This window comes from Fundulus heteroclitus, unplaced genomic scaffold (genome assembly GCF_011125445.2).
Source record: "Fundulus heteroclitus isolate FHET01 unplaced genomic scaffold, MU-UCD_Fhet_4.1 scaffold_205, whole genome shotgun sequence".
Lineage (NCBI taxonomy): Eukaryota > Metazoa > Chordata > Actinopteri > Cyprinodontiformes > Fundulidae > Fundulus > Fundulus heteroclitus.
This window is the reverse complement of record NW_023396617.1, coordinates 227,284-250,546: the sequence shown is the minus strand read 5'-3', so window position 1 is coordinate 250,546 and position 23,263 is coordinate 227,284. Positions and strand designations below refer to the sequence as shown.

Genomic DNA, 23,263 nt, shown 5'->3' with positions numbered 1-23,263 from the left:
TGAGTTGGTAAGAAACGTCTACCCTTTTCACTTAGAAATTAAAAGACATTCTTGTGTATTTTTCCCAACATGGAAATTTGGCTCTAAGGGTTCCACTTGTACTGAAATCAAACCTAGTCTTTAAATAAAAAAAATGTAAAAATGTGACAAGGCATACAAATGTGTGCGTTTGTGTGTCTTTATGGCGAAGCACAACCAATTAAAAACATTTAAGACCTTTTCTACTGTTATTTTAAAACAATAGCGTTACTTTGGTCCTATTCGGTGATAAAACGTTCGGGGATCGTGGTTTTCACGCGGTGTCCCTGAACGCAGCATCAGTCCGGTTCCTGGAAACTCCGTTCCGGTTCTTTCGCTGATCCGACCGGACTCCATATTGCTCCGTCAGATTCAGAGCGAACAAGTGCTCTGGCCGAAAACTCTCACGCTGAACCTCCCTTTGCCCGACAAGTCAAACTTGTTGCAGATTCTCCCAGAGTGTGTGGACCCTCCAGAAAAAAACAAACAAACATGGCAGACTACCGGGACGACAACGGAGCTCGGGCCCTGCTTGCATTACAGTCGGCGCCGTGCAGCCCCGTGCGCGTCGCGGTGACCTCTCACTCCTATCACCAGCCGTCGCTCGCGCTCCTGGGTCCTCCGTTAATGGAAGCTCGCGGCGTGGCTGGCGGGTTTCCCGCGAGGCTCTCCTCGACTCCCCCGCAGGCCCTGGCGAGGCTCGAGGGCCGGGACTTTGAGTTTGTCATGCGCCAGAGGACGGTCACCATAGGCCGGAACTCGTCCCACGGCTCGGTGGACATCAACATGGGTCACTCGAGTTTCATTTCACGGCGACACTTGCAGATCAGCTACGACGAGGCGGGCGGCTTCTCCCTGCGGTGCCTGGGGAAGAATGGCGTGTTTGTTGACGGGGTGTTCCAGCGGAGAGGAGCGCCGCCGCTTCCACTGCCCAGAGAGTGAGTGCAGACAGTTAGCTTAGCTGTTAGCAGCGCTCCGCAAAGTTGTAATATGACATAAATATTTACCCAGCGGTGAACAAGTCATAGTTTATGCTGTCTCTAATCAGTTTGGACACTTTGTACTGGAAAAAAAAAAAAGTTCTTTTTTTTTTAAGTTTAACGAACGTTTTTCTGGCGGAAAAAAATAGCTTAGCATGAAAACAACGTTAACATTTAAACCGTCAAATTTTGGAGACTCGTTTTGTTCGTGGTATAAAGTTTGTTTACTGCATAAATAATCTCAACTTTATTTATAAAGACCCCCTCCTTCCCCCACCACCCCAGCCCCAACTTCCTGTCCCCTTTCTGGGTGACCAAGATTCATTGATTCGGTCCGGCTAACGCTTTAGCTCTGAGCAAACTGCTTCATCTCCCTTGGTCTGACTTGCAGTAACCCAAGTGTGTGGTGTTAGATAAAATGTCGAACAACGTGTGATGTGGTTGATCAAAAGATTTGTTCACCACCATACTACGTGTAAACGCATGTCGGCTTCTTCTTTTTTTTTTTTACAGCAGCAGATCGTCATGTTAGCTTCTTATTTGCTGCGGAGCTCTAAGTCAACGTGTCACCGGCACGTAAACATTAATGTAAACAAACGCACCCCTGACAACTCCTCTCACGTGTCACGTGGAAACGGCTCCAGTTTCCCGTCTGAAACCCGAGTTACCCTTGCTGCTCACGAAATCGCGTTTTTTAAGCGTAGAAGTGAGCACAGATTCGTCTTTAAAAAATAAATAAAAATCAGCGTCCAGCTATTATTAGTTTACGACTTTCCACCAGACCGTGTTTTTGTAAACAAAGGTAATCTGCATAACTGAAAGCGTTGACTGTGCACATATTAATAAATCACTGAAGATCGGCTCTATGATTGGCTCCTCTGACGGTTTGGGGGCGTGTCCAGCGCCGATCAGGAAGTGTTGGCTGCAGGATGTCTTTATTTAAGGCCCCACATGGCGAGAATACAACACCATGTCCCCTGCAGCCATGTTGGCATGTGGTTCTCCCAGCAGAAAGCAAGACGCCTATGTTTATTAAAGGAGTAATGCTTGCTGGCGAGTGCGTAATAATTTTACATCAATTTAATAAGATATCACTAGCTGTGTTACTGTCTGCATCATAGAGCCCTAACTCGGAGACTTTCTCTGCCCTTTCATTAAGTAAAATGTAAAAGGTGGGAAATGTATGTATGAAGATTTAAATGGTTTTGAAAACATAAACCTGGGTTTGCATTAACGAGGGTAAACCAGCCCAGGCGTATTTGGCATATATGCATTCATACTCCCATAGCGCTGTGGTTGCCCCTCTGAACCAGGAGCAATTGGGAATTCTGCCAAGGTGTCTGTTGAAGCCATGCAGACCTGTAAACACAGAGCTGCTATTTACGTATATGTTCAGTTGTAGCAACCGTAAAAGGGGAAATAGGCAAAGTTATTAGTTTATTAAGAGCTTACCAACATAAAGGCTCAGACACTGAGAAAACATCACATATTGCTAACAAGATTTCTGAAAGTACCCCCCCCCCCCAACATTAGATACTGTCGTTCTGTGAAAGAGGATAATTTTAATAAATAATATTGATGAGCTGTAGACTTCCTTCCTTTTTCATCAGTCCTTTAAAGCATGAATATTCATGTCTTCATTAATTTCGTTGTGCATTCTCGCTCGGTGACAATAAAGGATTCTAATTCTATTCAAAAAAAAAAATTTCTGTCCATCTGCTTGAAAATTCTCCAGAATGATCAATTGCTTAAGAGTTTAATCTATAACAAGCCCAAGTCAGTTGAATTGATTCATTTACGTCCAAGTAATTTTTGTTTAAACGGTATTACGTAAAATTTTTTGTTGTCTTTTTTCTATCTCTCCCTTCGGGTAATCGGTCTCTGAAAGGTCCCGGCCGATTGACCATGCAGTTTTTTTTTTTTTTTTTTTTTTTTTTTTTTTTTTTTTTTTTTTTTGCAGCAGTAACACAACAGTGCATTATAAAACAGCTGCAAACAGCTGGGTCTTGTGAGCTTCATGTGACGCTGCATTAGAAACCGTAGCCTGATTAGACTCCTAAACCTTTGACCTTACGCCTCAGGAATTGCCCGTGTCCATTTTCTCTCGATCTGTTGGGTTTTTGCTAATCCAGCCCTCAGCGGAAAGCAGACAGAGGGACGAAGCTCGGCACTCTTAAAAAACCTGCTCCTTTTCATATGACAAAGAAAAAAAAAAAAACAGTTTTAACATCAGTCACCAGCCTCATTCTGTAAAACATTTACCGCGTCATTTAGACAGAAATGCTTTCAAAGCGTTTGTTTGGATTTGAACTGGGTCGGCCAGGTGACGCATTCTTGCTTTTATTCAGGCAGTTGTTCAGACCTGCTAAAAGAAAAGAAGAAAAGTGAGATTTAGCACGACGGGTTTGTGTGTAAACTTTACACCAGTGTTGTGTATTTGCCCACAAACTGCCTGGTTTGTAATATAAACACACTTTTGTAGTAACTTCAACATGTAATCGTGTTTTTGTTCCGTATGTTTTGTGACACATTTGTCAGACGTCCCTTTTTATTCCCCGTCACATTAAATGTTTCGAATGTCCCGCAGAGCTGTAAGACAGCAAATTAAATCTCGTGATGAGCGAAAAACAGTTTACTGAGTTTAGAGCTTGTTTTTGAGATGACTTACGTTGGTCTGAACTATTGTTTATGGTTCTTTGAAGAGAGTAAGGAGCCATTTTCTCTTGATCACAGTCTGATGACTAAGCTGTTTCTGTAAAAGAACCGGAGCTTTTTGTTGAGGAGAGAATGAACCAATGTCTCTAAGTTCCTGTTGTGTTTTTTTTTTTGTCTTCCTCTGTGTCTTTCGCCGTCTCTTCCTCTCACTGCCATCCTTCTTTCTTTTTTAGGTGTGTGTTTCGTTTTCCCAGTACCGTCATCAAGATCCAGTTTATGTCGCTCCTGGAAGTCGAGGAGCACAGCGAGAAGGAGCAGCCCTCTCCTCCTCCTCGCCCGCTCCTGCCCCACATATCCCCCCTGAAAATCAGCATTCCCACCATGCAGCAGCATGAAGAGCACATCAGGGCCTTCGGCTCCCCGCTGCCGTCGCCCACCGGCACAATCAGGTACCACCACCAGTATGGGGAACATTTTATTCCAGTCTGATCACAGTTCAAGCTTAGTGATGGACCTTCTTCCGCTGCCTAAAGACCTTTCTCTGTTTAAGGTGCAGTAAAATGTTGCTTTTTGATGATATAAATTACCTCAAATATTAAAGGCAATAACATGAATCTAAGAATGATTTGACAAAACTCCTGTAATTGTCAGATTAGACTTCACTGGAGCCCAGTTGTTGCACTTGTCTGGATGGAGGCTGATCTTAATATGCAACCAGGTTGTACTGGAATGAATTGGATAGATTCTTTTATTGTCCCAGAATGGGGAAATTCGGGTGTGACGGTGTCAAAAACACACAGGGTTGCACACTAAGTAATGAAAATCAACTAATGAGAAAAAAAGCAAAAAACAAACAGAGCAAGTATTGCACAATTAGTCATGATATGGCTAAAAAAACAAGAAATATTTAACAGAGGAAAACCAGCAGCCGACTATGGTCCTAAATGCTAACAATGCAGTACTATTCTTAGTCAACACATGATTTTTAGCAATTTATGCTTATTTTCTTAAGTATTTTCAGCTAAAGTTACAACAGTTTGCTTTTTTAGACTGTTGTGTGTGGTGAGACCCTGCAGTCTGCAGAGAAACTTGTTTGTGTGCACTGACTGTCTATCATGTTCAGCTTGCTAGATCTAAGTGATTATCGTTTCTGGAAACTGAAGTGGTGAAGGGTCTCGATGTAGTGCAAGTTAGATATCAATAAAAGGTTTTGTTGCAAACTGCAGCGGCGCTGTATGTGATGAGCAGCTGACACGGTGACATCCTCAGTCTACCGGAGAGATCGCAGGACAGTTTTTGAAGCAGCCACATGCATTCAGAGTTAGACATATTGTCTGTTTTAATAGTAGTTTTTATGAAACATATAAACAAACACTTGACTGATTAACTTGGAGCCAGTGTGTTATTTTGCGGCTTACCAAGTCAACCTTCATCCTGTTTTAATCAGTTGTGTAGATCATGTTAACAACTTAATGAGTTAAATTTAGGCTAGACAACACAGCAAATACATTTCATAAATACAATTCTCCATTCCTAGTTTTTAAATGTCACTTTTAACTTGACCTGTCTGGCAGTGTAGCATTAACTGAAGGCATCAAAACTATGAATTAACACATGTGGAATTATATACTTAACAAAAAAGTGTGAAACAACTGAAAATATGTCTTATATTCTAGGTTCTTCAAAGTATCCAGCTTTTGCTTTGATTACTGCTTCGTACACTCTTGGCATTCTCTTGATGAGCTTCAAGAGGCAGCCTTCCTACAGTCTTGAAGGAGTTCCCAGAGATGTTTAGCACTTGTTGGCTCTTTTGCCTTCACTCTGCGGTCCAGCTCACCCCAAACCATCTGGATCGGGTTCAGGTCCGGTGATTGTGGAGGCCAGGTCATCTGGCGCAGCCCCCCATCACTCTCCTTCTTGGTGAAACAGTCCTTACACAGCCTGGAGGTGTGATTGGGCTCATTGTCCTGTTGAAAAATAAACGATGGTCCAACTAAACGCAAACCGGATGGAATAGCATGCCGCTGCAAGATGCTGTGGTGGCCATGCTGGTTCAGTATGCCTTAAATTATGAGTACATCCCCAACAGCGTCACCAGCAAAGCACCCCCACACCATCACACCTCCTCCTCCATGCTTCGTAGTGGGAACCAGGCATGTAGAGGCCAATCCGTTCACCTTTTCTGCGTCTCACAAAGACACGATGGTTTGGACTCATCAGACCAAAGCACAGATTTCCACTGGTCTAATGTCCATTCCTTGTGTTCTTTAGCCCAAGCAAGTCTCTTCTGCTTGATTCCTGCCCTTAGCAGTGCTTTCCTAGCAGCTATTTTACCATGAGGGCCTGATTCACACAGTCTCCTCTTAACAGTTGTTCTAGAGATGTGTCTGCTGCTAGAACTCTGTATGGTGTTGACCTCCTCTCTAATCTGAGGTGCTGTTAACCTGCGATTTCTGAGGCTGGAGACTCGGATGAACTTATCCTGCGCAGCAGAGATGACTCTTGGTCTTCCTTTCCTGGGGCGCTCCTCATGTGAGCCAGTTTCTTTGTAGCGCTTGATGGTTTTGCGACTGCACTTGGGGACACTTTCAAAGTTTTCCTAATTTTTCGTACTGACTGACATTCGTTTCTTAAAGTAATGATGGCCACTCGTTTTTCTTTACTTAGTTGCTTTTTTCTTGCCAAAACACAAATTCTAACAGTCTATTCAGTAGGACTATCAGCTGTGGATCCACCTGACTTCTGCACAACACAACTGATGGTCCCAACCCCATTTATAAGGCAAGAAATCCCACTTATTAAACCTGACAGGGGACACCTGTGAAGTGAAAACCATTTCAGGTGACTACCTCTTGAAGCTCATCAAGAGAATGCCAAGAGTGTGCGAAGCACTAATCAGAGCAAAGCGTGGCTACTTTGAAGAACCTAGAATATAAGACATATTTTCAGTTGTTTCACACTTTTATGGTAAGTATATAATTCTACATGTGTTAATTCATAGTTGTGATGCCTTCAGTGTGAATCTACAATTTTCATAGTCATGAAAATAAAGAAAACTCTTTGAATGAGAAGGTGTGTCCAAACTTTTGGTCTGTACTGTATATGCGTACAAAAGACGTTATTAGATATTCTGGGAATATTTCAGGTTCAATGGACACAAAAACAGGATTGTAGAGAAAGAAAGGAAGAGAAAAAGAGAGAACAAGAAATGTTTTTTTTCTTTGAAGTTGCACTCATGAATTAGCCGAATTTTTATTGATTATTTTTTTATTTTATTTTATGTTTTATTCAGTCTCATCATCTTTGAGCCTTCAGGCTTGTCTTTTTGTTTATACATTAAAGGTTGATGCTTCATTTGACTCATCTCTGCCTTACATGAGGGGGCATTTTGAGTGGCTCTTCCTGTAATATTAAAGAAACAGTAGCTGCTCCTCCAGGCTTATTAACTCATCAGCACTTTTTTTCTCAACAGATTTCAGTTTCTTTAAGCCGAACAATGATTATTTTCACCAGTAATAACTCCTAATAAATAGCAGCCGTTCATCTTTCCATCTTTTCAAACTGTTGCACCTTCCAAGCTGTGAATATAAGCCAGTGTGTTTAAATCTGGTTTATTGCTCTTTCCTCCTCGTCAGGTGCTGCGATTGAGAGCAGCTTAATATATAAAAACTTAACATATAAAAAAACAAATGTACTCTGTATTTGCAAACAGCCACTTTAACTGCTGTTCTGCGCCCCCTGGTGGTTAGCGTCTGCCTGTACACTAAGCATACCCACCAATGTTGGCCTGTGTGTGTATGCCTTATATGGGATGGCTGCAGCTTCGGGGCGTGTGATTGGCTATTGGGCAGATTGTTTTGCCTGTAAGCCTCTTTTCCGTCCATTCGTGGTCCCCCCCCCCCCCCCCCCCCCTCCTCTCCACTCCACTCTCTCGGCTCCTGTTCCCTCACATGTGGACTCAAAACAAACAGGAGTATAAATACATCTGCTCATGCTTCTCTGCAGCACTTTCTCTGCAGCCTTTTTTAGGTTTGTGTTTGTATACCTGCAGCGACATGCTTCACATACAGCAGGGGAGGGTTCTGCTTCCTCTTAAAACACCAACATTGTTTCCTTTTAAGCCTTAGGCTTATCTTTGTTGTCATTCAGATTTAACATCAACCAATGAACATGCGGATCAAACTTTGCAGAAATGAGCATCATTTTGCACATAAAAGGAGCAGAACTGCAACAAAACTAACCCTAAAAAAGAAAATAATGTGTCAAAAATACTAATACCTTTAAACATACACTTTATACTGCACATTCTGAAATAATAGAAAACAGTCTATGTTGCACATATAACAGAGGTGTTGCACCCCTGGAGCAAACATGAGCAATAATCTGGGTGCTCTGAGTCACTTTTCCTGTCTGGCAGCTTCAGCGAACGTCGCAAAGTTGCACATTCTTCGTCCTCAGAGGCGCATGAGGGTGAAGGGTTTGTTTTTAACGAAGCAACAATAACCCTTGTTTCTCCCTTCAGCTAAAATCCACTTTAGTCTTAAGGCGTTTTGTTTGCTAAATTTGACGTTTTTCTTTCCTTTGCTCGTTGGTTTATAACTCTAATCTTTGAGCTGCTGTGAAAACAAATCCTGCAGCCTACTTCTCCCTGCCAAGAAATCTAAACAAACCATATTGTTTCGCCACGGTGAGTCTTGATTGAACTGTATCCATGGCTCTCTGTTGCCAGAAGCAAATCAAAGCCCGCTGACTCCCAGAAACCACTGTTTACTTTCCTCAGAAAGGCAGGTGTGGGTTGTATAACTTACTCGGCTTTACTTGTGCGCTGTCTAAACAGCAGCAGATAAAATCCTGTTAATGGCTAACTTGGTTTTCAGTATTGTGACCGCATTGTTTTGGTCATGTATATCTGCTTTAAATTGTTTAAATCTATTCAAAAAGACCAGATATGTATGTAAACAATACTGATTTCTGTATTCGTTTTGTTTTCTTCTAAGTGTCCTTTGGGCTTCAGTGAACCCAAGATTGGAAGATTTTACTGTGTTTACATAAAATACTTTGCAGAAATAGTAATACTGCTTAAACCTTTTTGCATTTTGTCCCTTTTACAGCCCAACACATCTGCGTATGGTTTCAGGGTTTTATGTGACAGACCAACAACATGCGGTGCATGATTGTGGAGTAGAAGACAAATGATACATGGTTTTTTAAAATGCTTTTTTACAAATCTGAAAAGTGTGGCCTGCATTTGTTTGCAGCCTTCCTGAGTCGATACAGTTTAGAAACACTTTTGTTTTCTGCAGATATAGCTGCAAGTTTCTTTAGAGATTTTCTCCTATCAGCGTTTTACATCTACAGAGTGAGATTCTTGCCTGTTTGCAAAAATTACCTCAGCTCAGTCAGATGGGACAGAAATTGTGAACCGCGGTTTTTCAGTCTTGCCACAGATTCTCAATACGATTCAGGTTTGGACTTTGACTGGGCCGTTTTACTGCATACAAATGCTTTCTAAGTTGTACCGTTTTTGCTGTGGCTGTATGTTTGCGATGGTTTTAATGCTGGGACATGAACTTCAACCCCAGTCTTTAGTATTTTGCAGACTGTAACAGGTATTTCTTCCAGGATCGCCCTTTATTTAGCACCATCCAACCTCATATCCACTCTGACCGGCTTCCCTGTTCCGGCTGGAGAAAAGGATCCGCACCGCATGATGCTGCCAACACATTTTACAATGGGCATGGTGCGTTCATGAGTGTTAAGTTTTACTCCATTCTTAGCATTTTGCATCAAGGCCAAACGGTTCAATCTTGGTCTCATCAGAGCCGAGTTCCTTCTTTGTTGTTGTGGTGCATAAGTGGCTTGTTTTAAACTGCAAACAGGACTTATTTAGGCTTTTTTTTACTGCATTATTTAAACAAGAGCTAGATTTATAGATTGCCAAAGTAATTATCATCTTGACAAACTTTTACACCTGAGCGTTGAATCTTTGCAACTCCTGCAGAGTAACCATGGGCTTCTTGGCTAGGGCTGGACCATATGGGGAAAAAAGCATATAGATAAAATAAAAATCATATTGATCGATATCGACGATTATCAACAAATTCAAAACATTTATTTTAAGTGCAGCCCTGGACATTTTATGCTGTTGCTTAGCGACTTATTTTTAGATACATAACACACAGACACTGAATTTAGGTTCAATCCTTTATTCAACCAATTTTATTTTTTTTATTTTTTTTAAAAAGAAAAAAATGTTTGCTCTCAGAACTCTTTGAAGGGGGCGGAGCATTCCTGGGTCTGCGTTTGTGATTGGTTGGAATGATGTAATGACTATAATATTAACCTACTCAGCTAGAATGCAAAAGGAAGGAACTCTGTTCTTCAATTCAACTTTTTATTGACCCTTTATTTTTCTATCATCGATATACGTCTACTGATCTATATATATATTGTTACTGAATTATCGTCCTGCCTTATTCTTGGCTGCTTTTCTCATTAATGCTTTCCTTCCCAACTTGGCAGTTTAGGTGTGAAGTCATGTTTTAGTGAGTTTAAACCTGTGCCAAAGATTGGTTGAACAGCTTTATGAGATGTTTGAAGCTCGAGATGTTGTTTTATAAATGAACCCTTGTGTCAATCTCTCCACATCTTAGTCCTTGTCTGCTCCGCTCCTTGGTCTTCATGATGCCGCTTGTTCTATTTTCCTACCATCGTCTAAATAACATCTAACGCCTTCCCAGAACAGCCGAATTCATGCTGACATAAATGTGTGAATCCGTTTACTAATCAGGCAACTTGTCAAGGCAATTGGTTGCACCGGGTTTCATTTGTGCGTATCATCAGAGAAAAGGGGGCGAAATACAGCTGCTTGCCACACTTTACAGATTTATTTTTGTTAAAAATATATATATATTTTTTTTTGTTATTTCTACTTTGCATAACTATATCCAATATGAATATTGTTTTACAAGCCACCGTATTTTCCAGATCCCTCAGATAAAGATGTGAAATTTCTTAAATTGATTTTAAAGTCTTTAGTCGTTAACTGGTTCTGAGCGTGTTTAATTTTCACTAAAAGCTACAGCCTGCCTCTATAATACACCTGCTGCAGTGTTACCCAGTCTGTCCCTGGTGACATGTTCTCATGTTCATAGTAATTTCTAAGTGGTTAAATAATCTTTGTTGTCTAAATGGGCATAAAGTCATTGAGTATATATGCATTTATAGTGATACGGTTATATTTATTGTCCCTGACAGGATTAATCATAATAGCCGGTGTTGTTCTGATAAGGATAATTATGTTTTTCTCGGATTCTTCTGCAGCTCCTGTTTGTGAACTGTTTTGGTGACATTGTGGAAGTAAAAGCTGGGGAGCAGCTGCACACTTAAAGAACCCGCATAAATAAAAGCTTTATTATTTTACGTGTGCTTTCACATGGTAGCGATGCGCACGCGATCCTGCAGGAAGCTGTACGTGAAAGCCTCTCTGCAGAGGACGTCCGTCTGCCTGCATCTGTAGCATGAAGCCAACGGAGAAGGGGGGGGGGGGGGGGTGATTCCTGTTTATAGAGTCCACACATCCTGGTGCTCTCATTGGCTGACACACACACACACCCTCTGCCCGAAGGTTACAGTTCAAAAAAACGTATGAAGTCAGCAAAATAAAAGTAGGAGATGTCAGCGTGGGTGGTGGGGTTGCTCTCTTTACTTCTGCTTTACTCCTCCCAAAGTGAACTCATTACTTTTCCCCCCCTCTTCTACAGTGTTCCCAACTCCTGTCCTGCTAGCCCTCGAGGGGCGGGGTCATCAGGGTATCGCTACGGACGCAACGTGACGTCTGACCTCCAGTTAGCGGCCGAATACGCTGCGAAGGCCGTATCTGAGCAGAGGCGAAGCCTCGCGGAGCACCGGGGCGGGGGAAGTGAGCAGCGTGGAGAGTCGGCGGGAGGAGACAGCCCCAAGGTAAAAAAAATAAATGACGTCCGTCCCGTCCTTTCAGAGCAGACTGCTCTGTGTTGAGGCGGCCGCTTGAAATTGTTTGTCGTTTGTCCAGGATGAGTCCAAGCCGCCGTATTCCTACGCACAGCTGATCGTCCAGGCCATCTCTTCGGCTCCAGACAGACAGCTTACGCTCAGCGGGATCTACGCCCACATCACCAAACACTACCCCTACTATCGCACTGCAGACAAGGGTTGGCAGGTACAGTCCTCCCTCACTGTCCTCAGAAGACTTTATCCCAACAGTAGGTGCGTCTTATTCGGAAAACAAATTCATTCCAGCAAGTCGGCTTAGAGAGTGAAACGTACATATTGATTATACGCAAGGAGATACTTCAAGTATATAGGGATTTTTGCTTTAGAGATGTAATTGCTGCAAAAAGAGAACTAAAAATAAGTAACATTTTCTTGAAATGAATGTATTTACCCTTGATTTGAGCAGGTAAATAAGATTATTTGCCAATGGAATGGGTATTTTTACTCATTCCATTGGCAAATAATCTTAATAATCTTGGGTAAAATAAGATAATTAGATATACTGTACTTGAAATAAGATGATGGAGAGGAATTCTTCCTATTTTAAGTGCTAAAATCTTATTCCATTGGCAAATTGTTTAATTTGCCAATGGAATGTGGTACAGAATAAATACATTCATTTCAAGAACATTTTACTTGTTTTTAGTTCTATTTTTGCAGTGTACACAATAATCTGGAAGATGGCTGACTTCATAGCTGTCCACGATATACAATGAGAGAAAACTGCAAATGTCTCTGCTAAAGAACCTAGCAGTTCAGAATATTGGAAAGTTTAGTGGAAAGAAAAAATGGGGTGGAGAAAGGTGAACAGGCAACAGAGACGACTGCTGCTGTAATTATTAAAATTAATTAATTAACGTTTTTTTTTTTTTTTTTACCAATCTGTATAATCTGATTGAATTTGAGTTTGGAAGTGCCTTGAGTTGACATGTTTCATGAATTGGCGCTATATAAATAAAATTGAATTGAATTACGTGAAATAAATGCTTGAAATATTCCTCATAAATCTCACAAGTTCCCCACAGAAATAAAGTAACTTCCCAATAATATTATGGTTTACATGCACCTTCATTCTGCATCTCGAAGAAATCTAATATCCTTGCTCCTCATAAGCCATTTTTTAAAGGTCTGTGATGAAGTTAATGCATCATAAAATGTTTTTTTTTTGTGTGTTTTGTGTCCAGAATTCAATCAGACACAATTTGTCCCTCAACCGCTACTTTCTGAAAGTGGCCCGCTCTCAGGATGAGCCGGGAAAAGGAAGTTTCTGGCGAATCGACTCTGCCTCCGAGAGCAAGCTGGTGGAGCAAGCCTTCAGGAAAAGACGGCAAAGAGGGGTGGCTTGCTTTAGGACTCCCTTCGGACCGCTGTCGTCGAGGTACGATCCTAAATAGTTTATTTGTCATTGTCGGTGGCACAAACATGCACACTGGACTGAGCGGGGTTAATCACCCTTTCTCCCCTTTGTCTGCTTCTGTCACTTGCTGTCATTTTGACTGGACAGAACCAAGTAAGTCTCGTCTTGAGGTTGTGTTTTAGTGGAAGATGCCTGCAGCACACGGCCTCGTGACGTTACAACGGTGTTGGTCAGTAATGTGGGTTGTGTTTCCTTCGCCCTCTGTTCCAGGAGCGCTCCCGCGTCTCCGACCCATCAGGGGCTCCTGTCGCCCACATCCAGCGGGCTGCAGACTCCTGAATGTCTGAGCAGAGAGGGCTCTCCAATCCCCCATGACCACCACGAGCAGCTCGCTAGCAAACTGGCGTCTGTGCCGGAGTATCGGTATTCTCAAAGCGCCCCAGGTGAGCACGCGTATAGAGAAACGCGAAATATCCTGAGGACTGTGATGTAAAGCGCTTAAAACGAGTGGAACTGTCTCTGAATAGGCTCTCCAGTCAGTGCTCAGCCCGTCATCATGGCAGCGCCGCCTCATCCAACGGTGCTGAAGCCCATTCACGTGCTTCAGAGCATCCCTCAGTCCTCCATCACCATGGTGCGGGTGGTCACCAGCGCCCCCCCATCTTCCACCCCGCCTAATGGGTACAGCACTCTGAGCGTCGGGGGTCTGGAGAGCAACAGCGACATCAGAGGTGAGGTTCGAGGAATCTACTAAAGGATTTAATTGGGCTTTTGGCAATAAATCGATTTAATCGAATTAAAAAAAAAAATTAGATTTCATTTTTGGAAAATCTGGATTTTATTTTTACAATGAACTAATTGGGCTTCCATGAAGAGAATAGCAGCAATGCTGAATATATAACACGGGACACTTTTATTTTACTCATTTACTTATTTTTTTAAAACTTTGTTTGAAGTTACAAACGTTTTTTGTGTAAAAGCACTGGTAGCAAACATTTTGTTATATTTTCATTGTTTACAACGGCATCTTGTTTTACCCTCATGTTTCACAGCTTAAATGCTGGACATAAAAGCAAGTTTTTTAAATAATTTCTTCAATATATTTTTGTGAAACAGAAAGGAGGAAAAATAATCAGATTTGGCGTAATAAAATCTGAGACCCTAGATTTGATTTTTTTTTTTTTTTTTTTTTTTTTTATTCGACAGCTTAATGAAATGTAATAACCAGACATCTTGCATCCTCCTCAGTTATTACCTCCTTTCAAAACTTGGTGAAGAGCCTTAAAGAGTATGTTTTTTTTTTTGTTTTTTTTTTTAAAGCCCAACCTGTAACTTGAGTATTTTTTATTTGGTGGTGAACTGTTTTTATTTTTTTCCACAAATGTTAACATGGTTTGCTAAAGTCTACCTGGACATGAACTGGAACTGTTTGCTACAGTAAGATGAAACTTTCTGGCACCAAAACACTCCAGGTGGCTCAGCACCAAACGGAGGATGCAAATGTTGAAAAGCACCTCGTGTATCACAAACCCATTGAAGCACCTGGAGGTTCTTGGATGACAATCTGGTGTCCTCTGCCGGGACTTTCAGCAGGATGTGGATTCAAAACTTCGGCACAGAAATAAGTACAAAGGCACAATCAGAAGGAGATGCATTTATATCATTAGAGTCAAATTATGGAAAGGAGGCGGCATAAATTTAAATGAGTTTTTGGCTTTTAGTTTGCAAATAATTCCTGAATACAAATGCTAAATTCGGTTTTTGCCCCGGCCGTCTCAGGCCTCTGTTCTTGGTGTTGTCCAGTTCGTGGAAACGCGTTTGTATCAAGTATATTGAGCAGCGGTGCCAATAAATGTGTCACTGCTGCTTTTCTAAAGGCTGCTTCACACGGCAGAATTTTAAAATAGTCGGCTCATTTTCAAAGCCCGAGAGAGGCCACACTTAACAATTAAAAAAATCTTAGCTAGCAACATGTTTGCTCGTACAGCGTGTCGTGTCTGGTCAGCACAACACGCAACACGCCAACGTGATTATTCAGGTGTAAGACGGGAAATCTCGCGAAACCTCTCAAGATCAAAAGTCGGTTCGGAGTAAATAAACATGGACGACAAGGAAGAACAATAGTGATAGTTTGCAGTGTTTATTTTTTACTTATACTTTTTATTACATTACTTGAGTACATCTATTTTTACAGTAATTTTCATACTTAAGTACAAGACATTTCAGATACTTTAAGACTTTTACTCAAGTAACATTTCAGTCAGTGACTTGGACTTTTATCAAAGTCTTATTTTGGAGAAGTACTTTTACTTGACTCTGAGATTTCAGTACTTTAAACAACACTGATAGTTTGTAACAGAGAAAAAAAACTAACAAAAAGAAAAGGCGTTGGTTTAACGAGTAGAGAGCGCGAACAGGGAGCTCTACGTTTGCTGCACTATGATATGGAGGTGAGCTGCGTTCCCTCACCTCACTTTCTGATTGGCTGCACGTCACATTCAACAGGCTCATCTCTCCTCGAGGAACACCTGCTAGGATATCGAGGAAAGACAATCCAACATGTCGAATATCCCCGGTTTGAGGTCGGAGCGGTCCAGACGCTCTACCGAGTGGACCAGATCGCTCTTAACGCACCACACCCGGCAGGATAATCTCTTAAGGTTATTTTAAGAGGCATGTCGATAATCGACGCCTCTTAGGCAAGGCAAGGCAAATTTATTTATATAGCACAATTCAGTACAGAGACAATGCAAAGTGCTTTACATGATTAAAATATAGGAATAAAAGCAAGTAGGGATAGAATGTAGAAAAAAGAAAAAAAAAAACATTTGAAAACAGTAAAACATTTTAACTTGAACATTCAAAGGCAATTTTAAAGAACAAAATCTGGGTCTGTATAATCTGACCCAATCTGTATAATATGATTGAACTTGACTTTGTAAAGTGCCTTGAGATGACATGTTTCATGATTTGGCGCTATATAAATAAAATTGAATTGAATTGAATTGAATTTTAAACAAATGTGTTTTTAATCTCGATTTAAAGGAACTCAGGCTTTCCGCACTTTTACAGTTTTCTGGAAGTTTGTTCCAGATAAGTGGAGCATAGGAACTAAATGCTGCTTCTCCGTGTTTAGTTCTGGTTCTAGGTATGCAGAGAAGGCTGGAGCCAGAAGACCTTAGTGGTCTGGATGGTCAATACACTGATAACAAGTCTGTATTTGTATTTAGGTGCTAAGCCATTTAGGGATTTATAGACTAACAGAAGTATTTTAAAGTCTATTCTCTTAGAAGGAGAAGACCGGGGCAAAAAACAGCCTTAAAGGTATATAGCCACATTATATGCTTATGTAAAAAAGACCAAATACCGTTTGATCATGATAAAATAATGTTATATACACCAAGCCTCCATCCTGATAAAGTTTTGATGCTCCTTTTCGTGGATAAATATAATCCAACACTGGGCGCGATGACCAGATATAAACAGATGTGGCGCCATCTAACAGCAGTATCGCAGAACTATCATAATGCCCGTTTGCTTAATTAATAAATTAATTTGCAGCCTGACCCTCTGCAATGCCTCGAAGTAAAGCAGCAGCTTGGTGTGATCGAAGACCAACCGTTATTAATTAAATAAACTGATCTACAGCAACTTAAAGAGCCTTATATCAGAACATTTACTCACAATCATCTCTGCGGTCACATCTGAGCCTCGGCAGGTTTAGCGTCTGCTTGCTTCAGTGACACCAACGTTTAAACTGTATTCCCAGCGACATTCCAGCCTTGTCCCTCTTGATATCATATATTTGTTTACATTTTTTTTCACTGGATCTTGAACCTTTCTTTATTGCTTTGCCGGGAGATGCTAATAGCCGTTAGCCGCTTCCTTGTTTTAACCCCTGCTGCGCATGCACAGTACGTACTTCCTCTGCTATTAAAAATAAACATGAAAGACTTTATTTACTAACAAATTGAGCAAAGACAAAGCATAAAACACCAAGTTAACTAACAACTAAACTTCTTGTATGGTTTCCATCAGCAGGAGCAAGAAAACATTGGTTAATTTTATGTTGTTTTTTTTTTCTTTATCTGGGTGTCAATGAATGTAGTTTCTTACTGCAGTTCAGCCTTTAAGAATCTCTTTTTCAGACATGTGACGCAGGAGAAATGTTGTTGAATGTGCGAGGGATGCTCTGACGTGTTGGAGTTGTACATTTTCCTCCTCAGAGGCCCAGCAGAACAGAGAGCTGGTGATCCAGACCTTGGACAGCGCGGTGCAGGGTGGCGAAGGACGCCACGTCACCCCGGGTTTGCACCAACTTCCTGTCCGCCCCGTTACCCAGAATGGCAAACACACCACTGCTGCCGTCTCCACAGCCACCAGCTTTGCTAATTCACCTGGTAAGTTTTGTTTGTGTCTTTAGGCACAGGTTAAAACAAGGTCTCCATAGGCTGTAATATATCTGCACTTAGGATTCCTTTCTGCACCAGAACAATGCAGCCGAGCATTTTTAGTGCAAAAATCTTATTCCATTGACAAATAGTTTCATCTAACTGCTCAAATCGGAAAACTACACTTATTTCAAGTAGATTTTACTTTCTTTTAGTTTCCTTTTTTGCAGTGTGGAGTGATATTACACACTTAGGAAGAATATTTAGTGCGTCTTATAATCCGGAGCACCTTATGGTCTGAAAAAGACGGTGTGTTGGTCAATGTTCCTGTTATTGTGCTGTAAGCAAACGTTAAGTTTTGATTCATAAATATTGTATGCTTGGTGATTTAAGGGAGATTATTGATGCTAGTTCTGCTATGTTTGACGTTTGTATGTTGCGACTTCTGGTTAGTCTTTGTCGGCTACGATCAGTTAACAGAGCTCTGATTTTTGCACAAAGCGTTTAATAGACGGTGTGAAGTAAACTTTATCCTCCTAATACAGAATTTCTCTGTAAATTCTTGCCATTGATGGCTTGATGGCAGCATGAAGACATCGACTGCAATCTGCAAGCACCTATTTTGTTGCTAATAAATTAACTTAGCTGACTTTATGTGCCACTCGTTTGAACATTTATTCGCCGGTAGACCAGCGAGCTTCACTATCACCGCCATTATGACGCCCTCGTCTGTCAGAGGTTAGATCCACCTGGGTTATACATCCGTGAGGGCGGAGCAGCGATCTGTTGCCGTCACGTCAGTCCAGCACAGTCGGACAGTCTGGGCCGGTACCAAGTCCTGCTTGAGAATGAAATCAGCATCTCCATTAAAAACTGCCAGCAGAAGGAAGCAAGAAGTGCTCTGAAGTTGTTGTTGTTTTTTTTGTAGACAGCTGCATTGAAGTTGTACTTGATCAAACACAGAAGAACCAAACCAGGGGTGCCCAAATCTATGGAAACTTCACTTTAGAGCTTGAGTAGCGCAGATTCTGTGCCTCTCCCTTTTCCTCCACACTGTAGGACTTTTAACTCTAGAAAACTTGCTTGTGATGCTGCCTCTGGTTCTGGGACAGCAGTGATACAGGTGCAGCCTGTCTCCTGGACGATGCCTGTGTGTAGCGGCAACTGAAGTTCTGACGTCAGCTACAGTTCACACCCAAGTTCTTGAACGCAACGTTAGCCGTTCTGCTCCTCCACACTTTTCCCTTCCACCCAACTTTTCATCCTCATGGTGGCATAAAGCAATGTGTGAACAGCTGACCTCCTTAGCCACGACCATTGTGGCTTTATCCTCCTCGTGGAGAGCGTCGGTGTCTACCTGCGGGACAACTGTTCAGTCCTCAGTTCTCCATGGTCTAAATCAGGGGTGTCAAACTCATTTTGGTTGAGGGGCCGCATACAGCTTAATCTGATCTCAAGAGGGCCACACGAGTTAACTCATTGCAAGATTAAATAGAACTAATAAATGTGGACTTGTTGATTTTTATATTAAGTTAATTTCACTTTTACACAATATATTATGAATAACCTCAGTGTTTTTAAGAAAAGTATGTGCAATTTCAACAATACTTTTACTCAGTTAAACATTTACTTGTGCATTATGCATAAGAACTGATCACAGTGATGTTGAAAAACATTTATTTACATTTTTTGGAACTTAAAAACACTGTCCTGCATGACAAAATACATCAAACAGATAAAAATTAAGAAATGATTTGAATTTTTCCACACCTGAAGCTTAATCTGCTAATTAAAACACAGCGCCCCTCGTGGACAATATAGGAGCTGCAGATTTTCAATTAAACGAAGTACATGTTTTTTTCAATAATTGTTTTATCATTCTTCCTTTTATCTTGTCCACTTGTGAAAGTCAAATCTGATGAGCTCTTTGTGGTATCTTATTGCCACATTGCCAGACAGGACACTGGGGAAAAAAACATTTTTTTTCGGTCTGTTTCATGCATTTAGCCACAGGGCCGGACTAAATTGTTTGGCGGGCCGGATCCAGCCCGCGGGCCGTATGTTTGACACCCCTGGTTTAGAGGCTCATCACCTTTTGGTATTAACAAGCCTTTTTTATTAGTCTTATGTAGTATTTCAATTTTCTTGGGAAATAAATCTTGTAGATTAGTCAGGATTGGCGACAGCAATGTGGGATTGAATTGTTTTCACACTGGGGAAATGTCTGTGGTGGGCCTCAGGACAGAACGTGTTCAGACCAACACAGACAAGAGGAAAAGTCGTCCTGTATTTGTTCTGGTTGCATTAACGTCTGTATTCAGCGCCGTCCAGAGGGTAGCACCAAATTCTGTGCTTATAGATACCGACCGAATCCCGCCAGTACTACTAACTGGCGTTACGTCAAACGTTACCGTTTTTCGGTACCTAAATGCATCACTGTGGCACTGAGGGAGTGGAAGAGTGGACGATGACTTCAGTAGCTGCTGGTCCAGTCAACAAAGCTTTGCTGACAGAAAGCGCCGGTTCTGCTTTTCAAAATGCGCAGCAGATTCTGATCGCTGCGATATTTGTGAGACGAAGTGGAACGCCAGCGGCGAGAATTACTTCTAATCTGAGGAAGCAGCTGGTCACTGCTGGCGATTTAGCAAATTTCTCGCTATATTTAGCGACTTTTTAGACCCATCCAGCGACCTTTTTTCAAGAAAGTGTCGAGTGAAAAATAGAGCGACTTGCTTCTGTTATCACTGTCTGTGTTCCCTCATTGTAAATATATCCAGCCCGATTTACAAAGTGGGATAAAATATGTTTTTAATATGTGTCTTTTTTTTTTTTTTTTTCTGAAACTGTTGCACTAAAACAATTGAATTTTATTCACACACACACACAGCTTCAATCCCACATTCACCTCGTTGACTCTGTTTTGGTAAAATGTGTTTTTATTATTGCATTGCCTTAATTATCATTCAGGCAATGTATTAAAACTCATAACATATTCATAAAATGAATTTGTAGATCCAAACAAGTTTAAATAAATTGAAAAATTTAGAGATTAAAATAAACTAAAATTTATCATTCCAAAAAAAGGTAAAAAACAAAGCAACTGGACTTGTTTTCCGTAGTTGAAGACGTTTCGCTTCCTCTCCAGGAAGCTTTCTCAATTCAAATTCACTTTTTGAATTGAGAAAGCTTCCTGGAGAGGAGGCGAAACGTCTTCAACTACGGAAAACAAGTCCAGTTGCTTTGTTTTTTACCTTTTTTTTGGAATGACCTTGACCTGGATGACTGAGAATCTTCACCAGCATAAAATTTATCACTACATAAACACACAAAAGCACAGAAAACGATCCAGAATGGACGTTGGTGTGAAGATGAACGGGGTCCTAATCCAGCTAACCCCCCCCCCTCTGCTCTCCCTTCTCAGGCCTGAACAGTCCTCTGCAGATCCTGGCCGCCCAGGCTTCCAGCTCTCCTCCGGTGCTGGTCAGCAGGCAGCCCAGCGGCGAGGCCTCCTGCGGGCAAGCTGGCGAGCCGCTGGCCAAGCGGCCCAAGGTGGAGGACGGAGAGACTGAATCTGCTCAGCATCAAGTTACATCTGCCCAGCAGCCCGTTATTGTCGCCATGACGTCACAAACCCACGAGCCCCGGCAATGAGAGCCGGCGCCTCTCAGCAGGTATCCGACAGGGCAGTCCTCCCTGTCGCATCCCGAATGTCTCGCCTCTTTACACGAATGTGACTGTAGGTCCCGCCGGCTTGTTGGAAGGGAAGCGAATAGGTTTTTAGTCAAGACGACATAAAACGTGTATATGTTCTACATTTTAAAAAGCAATTGGCTTCGGTCTGTTTCATCTTTTTCGCCGATCGAATGAAGGCGAGGACGGTTAGGCCGAAAGAAAAAAAAATGTTTAAGCACTACTTTAACCTTCAAAACATTGGCGGCGTCTCCAAAAGTGGTGTAACTCAAGCCAAAGACCCGATCTTGACTGCTACGTCGGTTGGTTAGTGCCTGCTTTAAACATGGAAGCATGGACGGTGGAGCCTGTGGAAGCTGTGATGAAGTAAGAGGTGGCAGCACATACCCAAACCAGGCTTATGACACCCGGGATACTAAGATCATGACTAGTTTAATAAAAAAAAGAAAAAAAGAAGAAGAAGAGATCTAGGATTAGATTGTGAAGTGAGACAGAAACAAAACAGGTTGGTCTCAGGTGGACATCAATCTTAAGGCCAAGACCAGAATGTAATACCTCTCGCCTTCTCTGTGAAGCACAGCAGCAAAAAGCGGACGACTGGGGAAATCCAGGAAAGACGAGCCATCAGTCTCTCAGCGTGAAGCTCCTCAGATTCAGGTCGATCAGGTTAACGAAGGACGGCGGCGTCGTGCAGAGAAGGACAGAAAGAGGCAGCTACTGGAGGTCGACTGAAGCGGAGAGCTAACCTAATGTAGACAAACTGATTGTTTTTCCTTTTTGTTTGGCTTGTGTAGTGGTATGGGGAGAAGCGAAAACGGCCTCCGTGCACATTTGTTTCAGCACAAAGAGGCATTATTGTAATAATCCTCGAAGCCTTAAAATATTTCTACTTTTCTGAAAATGTATTTTTAGCCTGTAGAGGGCTTTGCTGTTTTAGATTAACATAGCGCTTTAACCGTACGCGATCAGCAACACTACAACGGCAGCAGTTACGTTGCGCCAGTGAACTCGTTTCAGTTTTCTTAAGGGGCGGGACCAACTCACGACCAGAAACTCTTTACTGTTCTCAGCTTTCCTTCCTTCTGTGTGGTACTTTTCCGTATTTTACCCCTCCGGCTTGCTTTTCTTCCTCTCCTCATTGACAGTTTTTTTTTTTTTTTTCCTCGGTGGTTAGTCTCCGCGGAGGCATCAAGCTGCCGGCATTTCCTGTCGCAGACGCTGCCTTAATTAGATTCCCTCTAGCACTTTCTCCCCCGCTCTGATGTCTCATCCTCACTCTGCCTTTCGCACCTCTGAATGTCCTCTCGCCGGCTTCGGGCTCAAGATTTCAAGTGATTGTTGTTGCACAATAAGAAAGACGGATGCATTATGATTGTATGCTGCTCTATCTGCTAAATAACAAAGCTAATTGTTTTTGTTTTTTTTTCTTATTTTGGAAAAAATACTTTGCTATGTGTTTAAAGCAGCTGTCATCAACAGGTAAACATGGAAATAGAGAGGTATATGTATTTTTTAATGTCCCTGTTTTTGTGATTTGTTAAAATGTGTAGCACAAATTAAAATAATTCTTATTGACGTAACGCCTGGTCTTTTACATAAAAAGGCAAAAACAGTATTTCAACCAGTTGATTTCATGTCAAAGTATCCAACAATCTTTATTCTTGTGTACCCTCGTTCTTAGCAGTATAAATATTGACCCGATTATACATGCATGGGATGAGGCGTCATACAAACTGGATACAAAATTGTAATGTCTTAAAAAAAAAAAAAAACAGCAGAAAGCAGAGAATTAAAGTTCACACGGAGATATTTAACAGTTTCATTAGGAATAAGATTTTCTGAAGACCCACGCTCTTAAATTTCAAAAACTAATTTCCTTTGTCTTTTTGGCAATTTTCAGCAAGACTTGCTTTCATCTGACTTGTTGATTGACCGAAGTTACTCCTAAACCGAACCTCTTTTCCAAAGTTAGAGCGCAGGCATTGAAATAATTAGTCTGGGGTTCTGCAGGGCAGGTAGGTGGCGCTCCAGGTCGCCACAAGGTTGAATGCTAAAATGTATGATTTAATTATTGTACATTATTTATGGAAGCATGTTTTGTCAGATGACTGCTTAGGACAAATAGACCAAAGCAAAAG

At 41.6% G+C, this 23,263-nt stretch overlaps 1 protein-coding gene across 2 annotated transcripts; it reads left to right on the top strand.

Annotated features, from left to right (window-relative positions):
- The first annotated feature begins 395 nt into the window (after window positions 1-395).
- On the top strand, window positions 396-22,700 carry foxk1 (forkhead box K1). 2 transcript variants are annotated; one of them, XM_021308560.2, is made up of 10 exons: window positions 396-956; window positions 3,887-4,102; window positions 11,417-11,615; window positions 11,707-11,853; window positions 12,872-13,065; window positions 13,192-13,197; window positions 13,315-13,487; window positions 13,572-13,775; window positions 17,271-17,444; window positions 20,857-22,700. In XM_021308560.2, exons 1-10 carry the CDS (start codon window positions 511-513, stop codon window positions 21,084-21,086), a joined length of 1,989 nt encoding a protein of 662 aa, XP_021164235.2. In that variant the 5' UTR covers window positions 396-510; the 3' UTR covers window positions 21,087-22,700. The 2 variants fall into 2 exon arrangements, with proteins under 2 accessions (XP_021164235.2, XP_012737913.2); XM_012882459.3 differs by lacking the exon at window positions 13,192-13,197.
- The last annotated feature ends 563 nt before the right edge of the window (window positions 22,701-23,263 follow it).